This window comes from Strongylocentrotus purpuratus, unplaced genomic scaffold (genome assembly GCF_000002235.5).
Source record: "Strongylocentrotus purpuratus isolate Spur 01 unplaced genomic scaffold, Spur_5.0 spur5_scaffold_15, whole genome shotgun sequence".
In the NCBI taxonomy this organism is placed as follows: Eukaryota; Metazoa; Echinodermata; class Echinoidea; order Camarodonta; family Strongylocentrotidae; genus Strongylocentrotus; species Strongylocentrotus purpuratus.
In genome coordinates, this window is record NW_022145600.1 from 23,036,787 (window position 1) to 23,051,623 (window position 14,837).

Here is a 14,837-nt window from a genome sequence, read left to right on the forward strand (position 1 = left end):
CATGCAGCGGGGGCTAGGGAATTTGAGTTCGTTGGGCTATAGGGTAGGGAGCAGTTCCCACAAATAAATTATAAAAAAAAAAAGAAAATGCAATGAATTAACAATAATTCATTGAATTCCCCCCCCCCCCGAACACCGAACATCAATTATATCAATTTTCTTCTTTGAAAGTTTTCCGGATGTTCCGACATCATGACCGCTGATCACTGGCTGCAGATCGCTAAACAACTTCAAATTGGCAATTTCAGCTATTACGCAAGATTTGTCTACTGCTACAGTGCTATTCCCAAAACAAAACAGTTTATTTTGTAGACAAAGGCACATTCAAGATATTCAACGATGGTTTATGCATTGGTGCAAGGAGCAAGCAGAGGGATAGGATTGCAGTTTTGTCGAAATTTGCTGAATAAACGGCCTGCGACACTTGTGATTGCAACTTGTCGACAGCCGGACGGTGCAGCGGAGTTGCAAGCACTTCAGAAAGAGCATCCGAACAGTCTCCAGGTACCGTACGCGTAGTATATCTCCCGCCTGACCTCGGGGCGGCCTAGCTCTCAGTGCAGTGCAGGCCTTACCTCGATCTCGATTAGAATGATTTTATAATTATTTGTTGCACTCAGGACCGTCACTAGAAGGGGGAGGGGGTGTCCAGAGCCGTATCCCCCCTCATCTAGTATCAGCAGATCAGGATATCCAAATTGTCGGTAGAACTGCCCTGCTGTCAGGAAAAATGAGAACAAGATAAGAGGAGGGAAATAAAGAGATCGAGGGAAAGAAAAAGGAAAGGAAAAGAAGAAAAAAATCAGTTAAGAAAGGAAATCAAGAGAAAAAAAGAAAGAAAGAGAAAAAGAATTCTTTTGTTTCTTTATACAAATGTTTAATGTCAATTTTCTTATCTTTTTTTTGGAGTATTTTTCCTCAAAACGAAGTAACCGGGTATTATGGCCTATTGCATACGGCTGCGCTTGTTCAGAAACCTATCCAAAATTCGACCTGTAACTCTGGCGTGGAGATACCCTACTAAAACATACCCAAAATGAAGTAAATATTCATTAAATGTCAAAAAAAAGACCATGAGTTAAAAGTAGATATGTATATTAGTTATTGCCTGTTTCGTGTCAATTTTCTTATTATTTTTGGAGTATTTAAAAAAAAAACATTGATATTAGTATAGGGCAGTGCGCCTAGTATTAGGTCCATTCCCAGTATTCGGTCATTCAGCTGTTTCAATAGCTGTAACAATTTAAAAAATAATTAATGAGCCGCGAAACTTGCACAAATCAGGCAGCTGAACAACTTTTCTTAACTCTCAAAATTAAATCAGATATGGGCCTCGGAAAGATCTCCAACTTAGCTCGGAATTGGTCAGTGTCGCACAACTTTCTGCACTTCCGCGTTCTGTTAGCACATGCGCTAACATGCATAGCCATATGTAGAAGTCTATTGCGAAACAACTACGTGTGCTGTCGCAATGAATTTAGTATGTGTTTGAAGAGGAGCTCTTCTGTGTTCGCTCCATCGCAGCGAATTTGCAAATGACGCACTTGCCGATATGCAAGAGGTATTTATACGATACCCTTGCCATGCGGTAGCGCTCATCCAGTATTCGGTCAATGCATTGACAATCAGTGCTTTATCGCGCAATTGTGTGAAAATAGTGCGCAAATACGCTTCGCTCCTTGGCAACGGAGATACCACGCACAAATCGCGTGACCGAATTCTAATCGGCGCGACCGAATTCTGGGCAGAAAAATGCTCCGTCTTCTTTCAGAAATATTTTTCTTATCATTCTTTATTTTAAGTGACTATAAAATCCTGTTAGAGGGATAACTTTCTTTTCTTTTGATGGGTAGATTGCCAAATAAAAGAGGTAAGAATTCAAAATATTAGTGATTTCCCTTAAGTGACCGAATACTGGGCACTCTACACTTTTTCACAGGTTTCACGGCAAACCGCTGCACAATACAAGTGCATACCGATGGTGGGTTGCGGGCGGGCGCGCGCCTGTGTGAAGTTACCTACCGTTACAATGAGTTACAGTCAAAATTTGGAAATGATTCTAAACTAACGCCGAATTAACTGCCGTAATAGTCAGCAAAAATGAGATGAAATACTATACTGAAAAATCATTCAAGTCTATTTCATTTGGGGGTATTTTCCACCGAGACCACTTCTAAATTCGCCAAATCCCCCTCTCCTTGGAGCACCTAGGAGAGCATCAAATTCAAAAGTCAAATGATGTTTAAAACTCCTCCAAGCAGTCAGATTTTTCTTTTTAGGAATTAAAAGATGATGAAACTATGTTGTTTCCACATTTTCTTCAGTTGAATTTCCATCATCTTGATGAGAATTTTGACTGGGACGTCACTCCTTTGAAATGCTAGCAGGCATTTTTTGTAGGCAGGCCAAGCCATAGAGATTTAACATGTGCACAGTTATATAAATATATAGGTAATCTTGCGCATGTGCTAGTAGGTTTTGGATGAAGATAAATACATATGCTACCCTGCTAAATAATGATCTTTAGCCGTACGTAGGACATGAAAATATCAGAAGTAAGGATAAAAGCTAGAATCACACTATTTTTGTTTTCTTCTCTTAAATCTTTAACTATACACAGATCATGCAGTTAGATGTGTCAAACGAGGAGCAGATTGCATCAACAGCCCAGCAAGTTAAACAGCGTCTCCATGGCAACGAGAGTTCTAGCAAAGGACTGGACCTACTTATCAATTGTGCAGGGATGTTACATCCATCAGGGAGAGGAGAGACCAGTCTTAGAGCTGTATCACATGAGGTATTATATGACTTCATCAACATTAGCTATAGTATACAAAAAAAAGGAAAACGTCATATCTGGCACACATTGCAGCATTAGTATACTTTTTGTGTATTAAAAACTGTTCAGACATCCTCTATTGATTCTCAACATTTCAAACCCCACTCTACAAAACTGAGTTCCCTAAAATTCTATACGGGTACTTTCATGATGATTGATGACACCTACATGTAAATAGCAGTAAAATATACAATCTTTTAAACTTACCGATGTAAGAAAAAATTCTTTGAAAGGTTAAATCTTGATTCTACTTTCAAACTTGCTGATCAGCCCCTTCGTATTCATTGTTCACATTTTTGTTGTCGGCGTGCTGGTGCTGGAATGCGCTGAATCTTGTATAGAAACTCAGTGCTCAGACTCCCTAAAAAGCAGTCTGTTTTGACCGATTGATATTTTTTACCATGAATAAATTAATACGATACAATACAAATTCGAGCTTCAAATTCACATTTGTGTACACAGGGTCTGATGACAACATTTGCCACCAATGCATTGGGTCCTCTGCTGATGGCCAAGTACTTTGGGGAGCATCTGACCAAGGGGAGCGGAGAGTTTGGACAGTCGCCATCGGAAGGTCACTCTGGCACACTGGTCAACATGTCTGCCAGAGTTGGTTCAATATCAGATAATGGTTAGGGAGTGTCCTCATACCTTCAATTGTTGTTGTTGTTGAAGGGATAAGTTCTAGTGATGAAGGGAAGGAATATAAACCCAGAATCTAATGGAATCTACTTGTACTTATATCTGCGAATCATTTTGAATTTTAAACTATTTTGCCGATTGTTTAAAAAACAAATACTGAATAAATAAGTGAATGTCTAGCTAAAGTGTAAATAGATGAATAATTCAACAATTAAATGAATGAATAAGTAAATAGATGAATGAAATAATAAACAAGAATGTATGAATGAATAAATAAATGAATAAATAAATGAATAAAGAAACAAGTGATTAAAATCATGAACAAATGATGCATGTTACAAACAATATCTGTTGATAGAGAAAAAGATGGAGACCCTTAGTTTGCTAGAACTACAGTACAAACTACATGTTACAGAAAATTTCAGTTTATTATGCCTCCGTTACGAAGTAGCCGGAGGCATTATGTTTTCGGGTTGTCCGTCCGTCCGTACGTCCGTACGTCCCGTTCTCGTGATCGCGTTATCTGAAGAACCAATTGATGGATTCCTGCCAAACTTTGGTCATGTATGTATCTTGCAGAGCCGATGAACTGATTAGATTTTGGGGTCACAAGGTCAAAGGTCAAAGGTCACAGGGCTCATTATGTATGCAAAAACGGCTCATGATCGCGTTATCTGAAGAACCGATTGATGGATTCCTGCCAAACTTTAGTCATGTATTTATCTTGCAAAGCCGATGAACTGATTAGATTTTGGGGTCACGAGGTCAAAGGTCAAAGGTCACAGGGCTCATTATGTATGCATAAACGGCTCGTGATCGCGTTATCTGAAGAACAGATTGATGGATTCCTGCCAAACTTTGGTCATGTATTTATCTTGCAGAGCCAATGAACTGATTAGAGTTTGGGGTCACGAGGTCAAAGGTCAAAGGTCACAGGGCTCATTATATATGCAAAAACAGCTCGTGATCACGTTATCTCAAGAACAGATTGATGGATTCCTGCCAAACTTTGGTCATGTATGTTACTTGCAGAGCCGATGAACTGATTAGATTTTGGGGTCATGAGGTCAAAGGTCACGCGGCTCATTATGTATGCAAAAATGGCTTGTGATCGCATTATCATTAGAACAGATTGATGGATTCCTGCCAAACTTAGATCATGTATGTATCTTGCAGAGCCAATGAACTGAGTAGATTCTTGGGTCATGAGGTCAAAGGTCATGGCTCATTATGTATGCAAAAATAGCTTGTAATCACGATATTTTGAGAACCTGTTAATGGATTACAAATGAACTTGAATTTGAAAAATTTCTTCTGTTTTGGTTGGTAAAATTGCTCTATGACGGAGGCATCATTTTCGACTGTGCGCAGTCGAATTCCATCTAGTTTTCATTACCTCTTTTGATTAGGGTATGGTGGATGGTACAGCTACCGCATGTCAAAGAGCGCCCTCAACATGGCAACCAAGAACCTGAGCATCGAGTTCTCCCGGGGGAGACGGAAGGTGGTATGCATCAGCCTTCACCCGGGGACGGTGAACACCGACCTCTCACGACCTTACCACAAGAATGTCGCAGAGGACAAGCTCTTCACACCCGAGTATTCGGTCGAGAGGATGATGGAGGTGATAGAGAATCTGAACGTTGAAGATTCAGGGAAGTTCTTGGACTTTGCGGGCAAGGAGATCCCCTTCTGACGGATGACGAAGCAGTGTTTCTTTAAAAAGAAAAATTTACTCTATATATGCCCAGGATCGAAACCTGAGACTGCCACATTGTATTTACACTAGACATGGGACAGAAGCTGCCTCTTGCAATCCAGCGTGTGTTTCGTTTGTAGACCAAAGCAGAAAAAGAGTTCAAGGTATCCTTGTGTAATTTTCTGTGGGCATAGCCTGTTCTGATTAATTGAAGTTTTTTCAAAAGTCAGATAAAGAAACGTACAATACATAATCATCGATAGCAAAAGGAGCATACAGATTACATGAAGTAACGTTGTATGAAGAAACTACTGTTGAAGAGGACAATTGGCATTATAGCTGGGCAATCATCGGTGCATGCTCAAGATGAGTTCCGTCCAGTTATATTATTTTTGTATAATACAATGTTGAGACTAGCATGGGACCCTGATTCTTTTATCGTTTTTTGTTTATTTGGAACGTTTCTGAATTGTGTTTCGCCATACATCCTTCAGACTACAAAAAAATTAACTACCTGTTGTCTGAACACATGGTTAGTTGAACTGGATGGGATAGAATTTCCATTGAATGGGTGTATAATCTCACATGCATGCAAAGCATCAATTTAGAGCATAACCTCACTTAAAGGAAGAAAATCTGGACTTGGCCCTCTACAGAGTATGGAAATGAAGGCTTGTGTGAGCCAGTCCCTTGCACATTTTTGGAGACAAGATGTGATGTTATGACATCCAGCCATGCAATTGATGACAGATTATGTATATTTCATTTATACGGTGAAGGAAAGGGTGGTTTATCATATGGTATACATGTAGAGGTGTTGTGGTCAAGTCTCTGGACAGTGAAGCACAAGGTATGGGGTTTGAATTCCTGGCGCAGCACTAATGTCTTTTTGCAAGAAATTAATCTACATTTGCCACACTCGACCCAGGTGAGGTAGATAGGTACCTGGCAGGAATAAGTTCCTTAAAAATGCTCAAGCTCTGTAATGGGAACTGTACTAAAGCCAGGGTAATAATGATTAATGCTTTAGGAGACTTCACTGTCGTCTATTATTATTAATATACATGTACATTCAGGTAATGAACATAGTCAAAAGTAATATGTCTACCACTAGAGGAGGAACACTCACAGCCAGTGTTGCCTCCCTCCCCTCTGTAGTTCTTGCCCGCATTGTGACCCTCCCCCTATATTTAAGAATCCTGGTACTGCCACTGTTCAGGACATACATGTACATGTAAAGTCAAACCTGCTGTAGGGTCTGCTGGTATAGACTGATCACCTGTAAAGAAAGACCACCTGTCTCTCAAGTATAAATTTGTGTCACCTTTGAACAGTCACTGGAACCTGATATAAATTTCCCTCTTCTATAAAGACCACCTTTCTTGTTTCTCTTGAGCGGTGAGAAGTCTTTATATAGTTTCACTTTATAAGGTAATGGTAATACAAACAAAAAGTGTCAAGGCAAAATGTGCAATAATTGTGCCATATCAGTATTTGGAGCAGTTAGTAAATCATGTCTATCCGATGTTAGATGAAGAAACCACTATCATTTGTTGTATTATTGGAATCTTCTCATGTTTATTCCAACAGAGAAAGATCACGAAGAATCAATGTGTTTTGTAGAAGTTAATGTAAAATTGTGATTGAGAAATCTTTCAAGAACGATTCAAAGCAGATACAAATTTTGTTCAACAAACCAAAATAATAAAGTGATCAAGTAATTTTTTCAGCCTGGAAGAAAAAAATTATTTATTCTATGAATCTTGCAAGGCTTTGTTTAGAGTACTAGTGTTAATAATCATGATAACAAAATTTGTGTTGGTGAAAACGACTTTCAGAGTAAATAAATGTAGGCTAAATGTAGGCTATTCTAATACCTTTACCTTCAGTAATGTGGACATGTGTGTGATTTAACTTCTTCATGTTATACTTAGTTTTCTTGAAAAGGAATGTATTTTTTGCATTGTAAATATAATCATATCTTCCAGGTATACATTAATAATTAAAGATGTTATTGTAAAATTATGTTATGTTTACCAATGTTTTGTATTCATTATTACAATAAGGATTTCAATAGATTTAATGGTTGACATTAAAGTGTAAGGAGTGTAATCATTTTTTTCTGAATGTCTTGTCGACACAGGATTGGATGCCTTCCTTTTGAAGCAAATGTAATAGAATAATTTTCTTTTGACTTGCACAGACATGTGCCCTCTGCCCCCCTCCCTCCCAAATGTTCATTGGCTAGTTATAAATGGTACCACCTTGCTTTAATAGAAACTAGTCTTTCGAAAGTTCTCTCACAACATTTTCTCACACCCTCAAATTTTGGTTGGTATTGCTTAAATATCTGTGATGCTTTTGTGAGCAAGTACATAACACAATTACCTTAGCTTCCTTTACTCAACACTTTACCTTTCAAATATAAATCTACAGCAAATCAAATCACAGAAAGAAAAGTCACAACAGACGAGGCTCTTTGAAGTATAATTGTTTCAAAGATTTAATTGAAACATGGATGGCAGAGATCAGAGTTTAGAAAACATAAACCGGTCACGGTCAACAACTTGTTTTCAGATGTGATAGAAACTACTTGACATAATGCAATGATAAATAGGAGGCTGTACTTTGGGAGGGAAAATAGTAGTTTTAAGAACATTTTGAACACTATTTTAAATCGTGTACAGAAGATAATAATACAAAGAGTGGTGCGGATGAAAACTAAAATTGTATCAAAATATGTGAAAAGCCTAGGGGCAGTATTGGGAATGAACATAATACCAAATATCAGGCTCAAAATATTTCAATAAACAATAAATAAGGAATAAAGAACTGTGTACTTTCAACAAAGTAAAAACAACAAAAGCAATGAGAGACTAGTCATTGCATACCTGAATTTGATTGAGAGACTAGGCTTAAATACTACATGAAATTTACATGTATTTGGGGACATCCCCTACCATTCTTATATAAAAATTAAAAAACACAGAATATTCAAACTATCCTACATACGCAATTGACATAGTGAAGGAAAACAATTTATAAAATGAACATTCAGAGTTAAAATCTACTCCCATTTCCTTTTAAAATAAATTGTATTGCTTTATGATTTGATTCATTCTTCCCATTTCCATAAATTATGCTATTAACAATAAATCAGATATCTTGATTAGATGGTTCCATTAAAAGAAAAGGAATTTTTAAAAATGTCCTAAAAAATGGAGACAAATTCATGGTAATTACATTGGAAGGGATAATCATATAAACACAAAGAAAGAGGACAAAAACTTTGCCCATTTTGCTTCTTTTTTTCTTCATTGAGGATGAGAAAGATGTGTCAACAATCAATCTATTCCTTTGTGATATCATGAACTACATTTCCTGCCTCACTTCAAATGCTAAGGTTGCGAAGCCCCTTATTATTGCTACATGTTGCTAGCAAATTAAATATAGTACATCTCTTTCATACATATCATACAACAAAGGTAATAGAACGATAAAAAAAGATTCATTCTCCGACTTTTAGCCATAAAAGCCTGCCATTTCTTGTTATGTACATTCTGGAATAATAACAATTCGCTTCTGAAATAAAGCAAACAATTCTCTGGTGAAACAAGACTGAATACTCATAGGGTGTTTGAGGGAAACGGGAGAAAATGGAAGAACATAGAAGGATTTGTACTCTATCTATAACCCCAATGAGGGGGTTCAAGCTTGGTCTAAAAGTGAGTTAAACAACCCTTTTGCGACGATCATTCATTTTGTAGTTTGGATCAATAACTTTTGATTCAGAGCCTAAACAATTATGCCTTGAGTAGAAATGGCAAAGATTTCTGCACAAAAAATTTCAAAAAGTAAAATCAGCTTTGCTTTAAAATCCTTAAATGGGGAACATGTTGAAAGATTCAAAATCATTGTTTTTCTATCAAAATTTGCAGGTTTTTCAACTTTTCTACGTTTTCCCACGTGTGTATTGTTGTCAGAGATATCACATGTCATTTGAACAATGTAGCAATAAAAAAAAAGTACCACTGTTGCCAATTTGAAGAACAATATGCGATCAATTTGGCCCTATATGTAAATCTTGTTCTGAAAGTGTTTTTTTAAGGAAGTTAGACTGAGATCTTTGTTATATATTTGTTCACCGTATCTTAAGTCGTAAAACCAGGTGCAACAGAAAGAGAAGAATACGTGCCCATGTGCCTTGCACATGAAATAAACTTTGAATACATATATACAAGAATATATAACATAAGAGGATATATGTACATGTCTTGTAAATATTTATGAAATACATGTATATAAAATACCCATAAAGGAAAAAGCAAGGGAGTTAGAAGCAAGAGGGGGGGGGGGAGTTAATGAGAGAAAGAAACAGAGGACGAGCGTGAAAGAGAGGGGAGGAAGAAAAGAGGAGAGAGAGGATAAGAAGCGAGAGGAAGAGAGGTGCAAAGAAAGAAACATAAATAAAGTATGGCATATGTGTACAAGGAGAAGGAGAAAGAGGAACAAGGAAATATAACATAAATGTCTTTACACTGAATAAGGAAAAGAGAATAAAGGACAGAAATTAAATCTTTTTCTTTTAAATGGTAAGAAAAGATAAAAACAGTATCAATATGAATAGCAACTAAAAGGAAGCTGTACACTTTATCCTGCATTCCAGCACATCTTAGTATCGCCAAGTGTGTTCATTTTCAAAATATACCAATCACAATATCCCATCATTTCCATCATTCAACAGCAAATTGGCCATTTCATTGCTGATGAAAATATAAAAAAAGAACATCTTGTTCACCTACATGAGCACCATTATTATATATCTTTAAAAAAAATAATACCCTTTTTCTATATCCATCAAACCATCTTATCACGCTCATCAACAAAATAAATTGACACTACATATATAGTAATTTACATAGCCCTTTCTGAGTCTCAGCAAATTATGGTCTTTTTAACCAGTCCACATATTTGAAGTAACATGGCTAAAAATGCAAAACATATATACCGGTAGATACTATTTACTGAGTTCCATTTCTGAATGCCACATGCTACCAAATACTTGACCATCTAAACTGTGATGATGAGGTATGAAACAATGATACATTTAACTACTTATTGATAAAAAATAAAAACTTATCATATCATAGGTACAGAAGATCATTGTTAAAATTATATCATTTTCAAATGGTTCTTTAATATTACAGGTAGGGTATTTTACAGACATTGCTTCCATTGTTGTAATTAGTTTTCAATAGCGCCATCTTTCGGTAAAGGCATACATAGAGTGATTTCCGGTTCCTGTACCCAAGCATTATCATGGCACGTCAGGCAGTTGTTGATGCATGGCTGTATACAAATTTGGACATAAATCTGAAGTGATGTCAGTAGAATACCCTGCCTGTTTAGAATTGTCCATCAAATTTTACAATCTTGATTTCAAGATGAAGCTCACAAAACATCATGTTAACGCCATTAAGCAGTAATCATCAATTCTCTTCCGTTACTATTGAGACTAGCGTCATTATAAATGTATGGCATTATGATTTCAGAGTGCACATTATAGAGTGCACATAGTATAATTTCACAATTGTTATCAGCCTACCCCAAAAAAAATTGAGTTGTCGTGGAAGACTAATATTAGATACCCATATGATTTGCATCACCAATAAACTACTATGGAAAAATATGTCAGTGCAATATAAACTCTAACTTTATAAAAATCTGTGTTTTGAAAATATTTTGAGTTATACTGAACTAGAGTTTGCATACATATGATACTTTATACATAAAGTTCTTGCAGTTGTTTGTTTAGTTAAATGAGTTGCATTTGTAAATCTTTACTATGAACTTCATGAAGACTTGTTACCCGAAACTTGCATAAATCTATTTCATTTTGAAATTTTGAAACTGAGATTCCAACATTTCAGATATCGCTAGTAATAATGAGTACACATATGTGAGAATTTTTTTCCCAATAATAGTTATGCCTGCATCACTAGGTATTGTATTTAACTGTATTTTTAACATACTTAATTTCAGTAGCTGTCATGTCATTATGCACAGCTTGAGCATAAAACAAATATCTCAAAATATGCATCTTAAATGAGGCTGTACATTATACATGTATGTGGCAGTGACTTTCTTGAAGGCTAAATCAACCGTAATGTGGTCCCAAAATCATGACCTCATTCTTGGCAGTGTACAAAAAAAATCCACAATTTTATTTTTTAGAAGAAAATATCCAAACCAGTAAACCTGTGCTATCGAAGCAGGTCAGTCGACTTGCCATGGGTAGATCCACAGTCAAACCGCTCCAGCAACTACCTGCCTCCAAACATCACCTTTTCCCCCACTACTTTGGCCCACTAAAGGAACCTGCTTTTAAAGGGAAATCCAACGTTAGTAGACAACTACCTCTAAAAGAAAGCAGACTGATAAAATTTTGAATTAAATGTGACGTGAGATAAGAAAGTTATGAATTTTAAAAGTTGTAATCTCTATACATATGGGCTCTTCAAATTGGCTGTATCCAAAAAGTCATCGTGACGAAGTGCTACACCACTTTCCATTTGCTCAAACACAAAAAATACTAGAATTTCAATTGTTCTAAAAGTGTACGGCTCAGGAGGGTCTATAATTCTCTTTAGAGGACTATACTTTATGCTATCCAAAGTATATTTTGAGTAGTGCCTCAAGGGAGAGGGCACCTACAAGAAGATTAAATGGTAATTTTGTATGCAGCGAAGGGACAAGTTATCCACATCCTATGCCACAATCCACAGATTGAACTGCCAATTTGAGATTCGCATAGACTTAGTATTTCTATATTTCAAACATTCATAACCTTCTTATTTCAAACTTTCGCAATTCTGTTTTATCTTATTTTTCTGATATCATACATTAGACATTTCAACAAGCATCAATATTTTTCTACAGGCATGTCTTGGTAACCTCATTGAATGACGACTCTCTATGAAATGATCCCTGTAGAGAAAATTAAGTTCATAAACATGTGACCTTTGAACAGTCAACAAATCATCTAGTTGGAGGCATGTACTGGGTATAGGTCAATGACAGTCTACATAGTGACCCCTGCCAAGACTGAAAGAGTTTATCATCAACACTGTATGACTTCTTCATTGTCTAATTCTTTGGTCAGTTGCTGGACCTCTTGTTCCAGCTTCTTATTCTTCTGACACATCTGCACATAGTTGAGCTGGAGCTGCTTCTGGTAGGCGATGACCCGGTGCTTCTCCTCCTGCCAGATGCCATGCTCCTGGCGAAACTCTGCAGTTTGCTTCTCCTTGTCTTCATTCAAACACGATATCTCCTGCTTGAGGTTAGTGACCTCTTTCTGGAGTTGACCTATGACCTTGGGGTCGGTACGCTCAAACTTTGGTTTGTCCGGCACCGAGGGCACCATGGATAGCTTTGCAAGGTTCAGATGGCTCTCGGAGAGTGTCCTCACCCCAACAGCCACCCGACTTAGTTTGTCCTTGAGACGGGCGTTCTCTTCCTTCAGGGACTTGACGTGCGATTCAAGCTGCTGTTTGGCTGCTCGTGTCCCAGACAGTTCCCGGTCCAAGGAGCCTGACCTTCGTCCATTCTCAGGGATTTGTCTATGCACCCTGTCGAGTTTCACTTTCAAGGCGGTCGTTTCTGCATCACGCTCACCAAGTTTTTCCCTGATGTAGGTGATCTCTGCATGTCGTTGGTGGAGTTTCTCCTGGCAGGCTTTCAGCTCCGCTTCCTTCTTTTGAAGGATAGAGTTCGAGAGTGCCGGACCGGTGTTACGCTCCTGTGTCTGCAGCATCAATACTTGTTGCCTCGCTTGTTTGAGCTCCTGCTCTCGCTTCGCTAACTTTGCCTGCAATTCTAATCTATCCTGCTCGAGGCGTCTCTGGGCAGGGTTAGTCTTTTGATCAACACCGTTACGCTCACTCCCCTTCCCGCGCTCTCGTAACCTCCCCTGAAGTCTCTTTATGTCTGCATCTTTCTCTGAGATTCTCTTCTGCAGCCGAGTAGACTCCATGTCTTTCTCGGTCTGCAGCTGCTGCAATTTTTCCACTGTCCTACCAAGCTCTAGCTGAATCACATCCACTTTTTTAGAATTGGGAGCACTCCCCTCCTTGCTTACTTTTGTTTTTTCAACTTTCTCTTCCTTCTCTTTGAGCGCAGAGGTCAACCTCTCATTGACCTCTTTCAAATACGCCACCTCGCATCTCTCCTGGGCAAGTTCCTGCTCTCTAGTTTTGACAAGCGCCCCCAACCTATCAATCTCATCTCCCTGATTCTTCACCCTCAGCATCAAGCTGTCTCTTTGGTCCATTGTTTTCTTGACATCAGCCTTCACCTGTGACAACTCTGCTTCCTTCTTACTCAACAACTGCTGCTGGCTACCATTGGTCCTCTTTGTCACTTGCAACCTTGTCTTATCCAACTCGATTTGCAATCTCTTCACGTTCTCCTTCTCGTATTGGAGTTCTTCTTTGGAGCGCTTCACACCTTCCTCGAGACGCTTGATCTCGTATCGTTTGTTGGTGATTTCTTGCTGGCTTTCAGCTAATACTGACTGTTGTTCGTCCACCTTCTTGCCATTGTCTTTGAGTCTTGATAGCTCCTTCTGCAGGCCTTCAAGTCGCTGCTTCACCTGTTTCCTGTCCTGCTCTAGCCGGTAAATCTGTAGAGTATATCAAATAGAATAAGAAAATTAATATTTTCGTTTCATCACTCAAAATGAATCTAGAATATGTCATTAAATCAGAACATGTTGCAGTCCAACAATAATAAGAAGTGATATTCATTCAAAATTCAAATAAGTCATTACATGCCTAGCAGAAGGACATTAGCCTGAGTATTCATAATAGTTCTGAAATGTTTAATGAATTTCATAACATATTGGGAATTTTAAAGCAAAATAAGAAGTAACATTTAGTGCCTTAAAAGATCATTTTGCCTTCAATTTGTTAATATACAGTGTATGTATATCTACTTGATTGATGAATAAAAGGAATAGTACCCTTAAAGTCAATAAAATACATGTATAATTACCTGACACCATCATTCAAATACTATATCATTTTAAAACACTCTGACATTTTCAATTAAGTCCTCAGGCATTTCAGGTCATAAGCGATATGACACTACAGGTCTCTAACCTCTGTGACCGTAATTAGAGCATTAATGCTATTTCCTGCCCATGTCCCAACCTTATGCAATTCTCTATCCACCTATCCTTGCTTCCTTACAGGAGCAGGAAGCTATTACAGCTAATTATGAGCCCACGTGTCACCTCACAAGCTCTGAGAAAGCATGCAATGTATGAGGTGATTAATGAATTGTCATCATGAAAAGCGGTTAAACCATTGCCTGTGGGGAGTCGGTGGTTAGTGTATGAAGCATAGGGGAATACAGGAGTTTGGTAGTCAACAGGTTAATATGTGAGCACTATCTGGGAGAACACTGCGTATGAAACGTTAATACATTTGGGTTTGATATGAAGGGAGTACACCGGTATATATATTTTTAGTCTAACCTTTCTTTATAACATTTTTTTTTAAAGTATCATCTTGAAATGGAGCTGAAAGATATTTTTTAGCCTTATTTTTTGACAGAAAACTTGTCAACAAAGTCAACAATCCCTTGTATTTAAAA

The 14,837-nt window shown here is 37.7% G+C and overlaps 2 protein-coding genes across 2 annotated transcripts in view; one reads left to right on the plus strand and one right to left on the minus strand.

Annotated features, from left to right (window-relative positions):
- Window positions 1–224: 224 nt before the first annotated feature.
- Window positions 225–6,351, plus strand: LOC105438526 (C-factor-like). The gene is made up of 4 exons (XM_030985843.1): window positions 225–504; window positions 2,621–2,797; window positions 3,302–3,470; window positions 4,891–6,351. Exons 1-4 carry the CDS (start codon window positions 340–342, stop codon window positions 5,175–5,177), a joined length of 798 nt encoding a protein of 265 aa, XP_030841703.1. The 5' UTR covers window positions 225–339; the 3' UTR covers window positions 5,178–6,351.
- Window positions 6,352–7,658: 1,307 nt separating this feature from the next.
- Window positions 7,659–14,837, minus strand: part of LOC115918644 (polyamine-modulated factor 1-binding protein 1-like) — a 44,448-nt gene continuing 37,269 nt past the window's right edge. Inside the window, exon 7 of the mRNA XM_030985844.1 lies at window positions 7,659–13,863. Within this exon, the coding sequence (XP_030841704.1) occupies window positions 12,301–13,863 (1,563 nt within the window). The 3' untranslated portion in view covers window positions 7,659–12,300. The remainder of the gene's footprint in view (window positions 13,864–14,837) is intronic.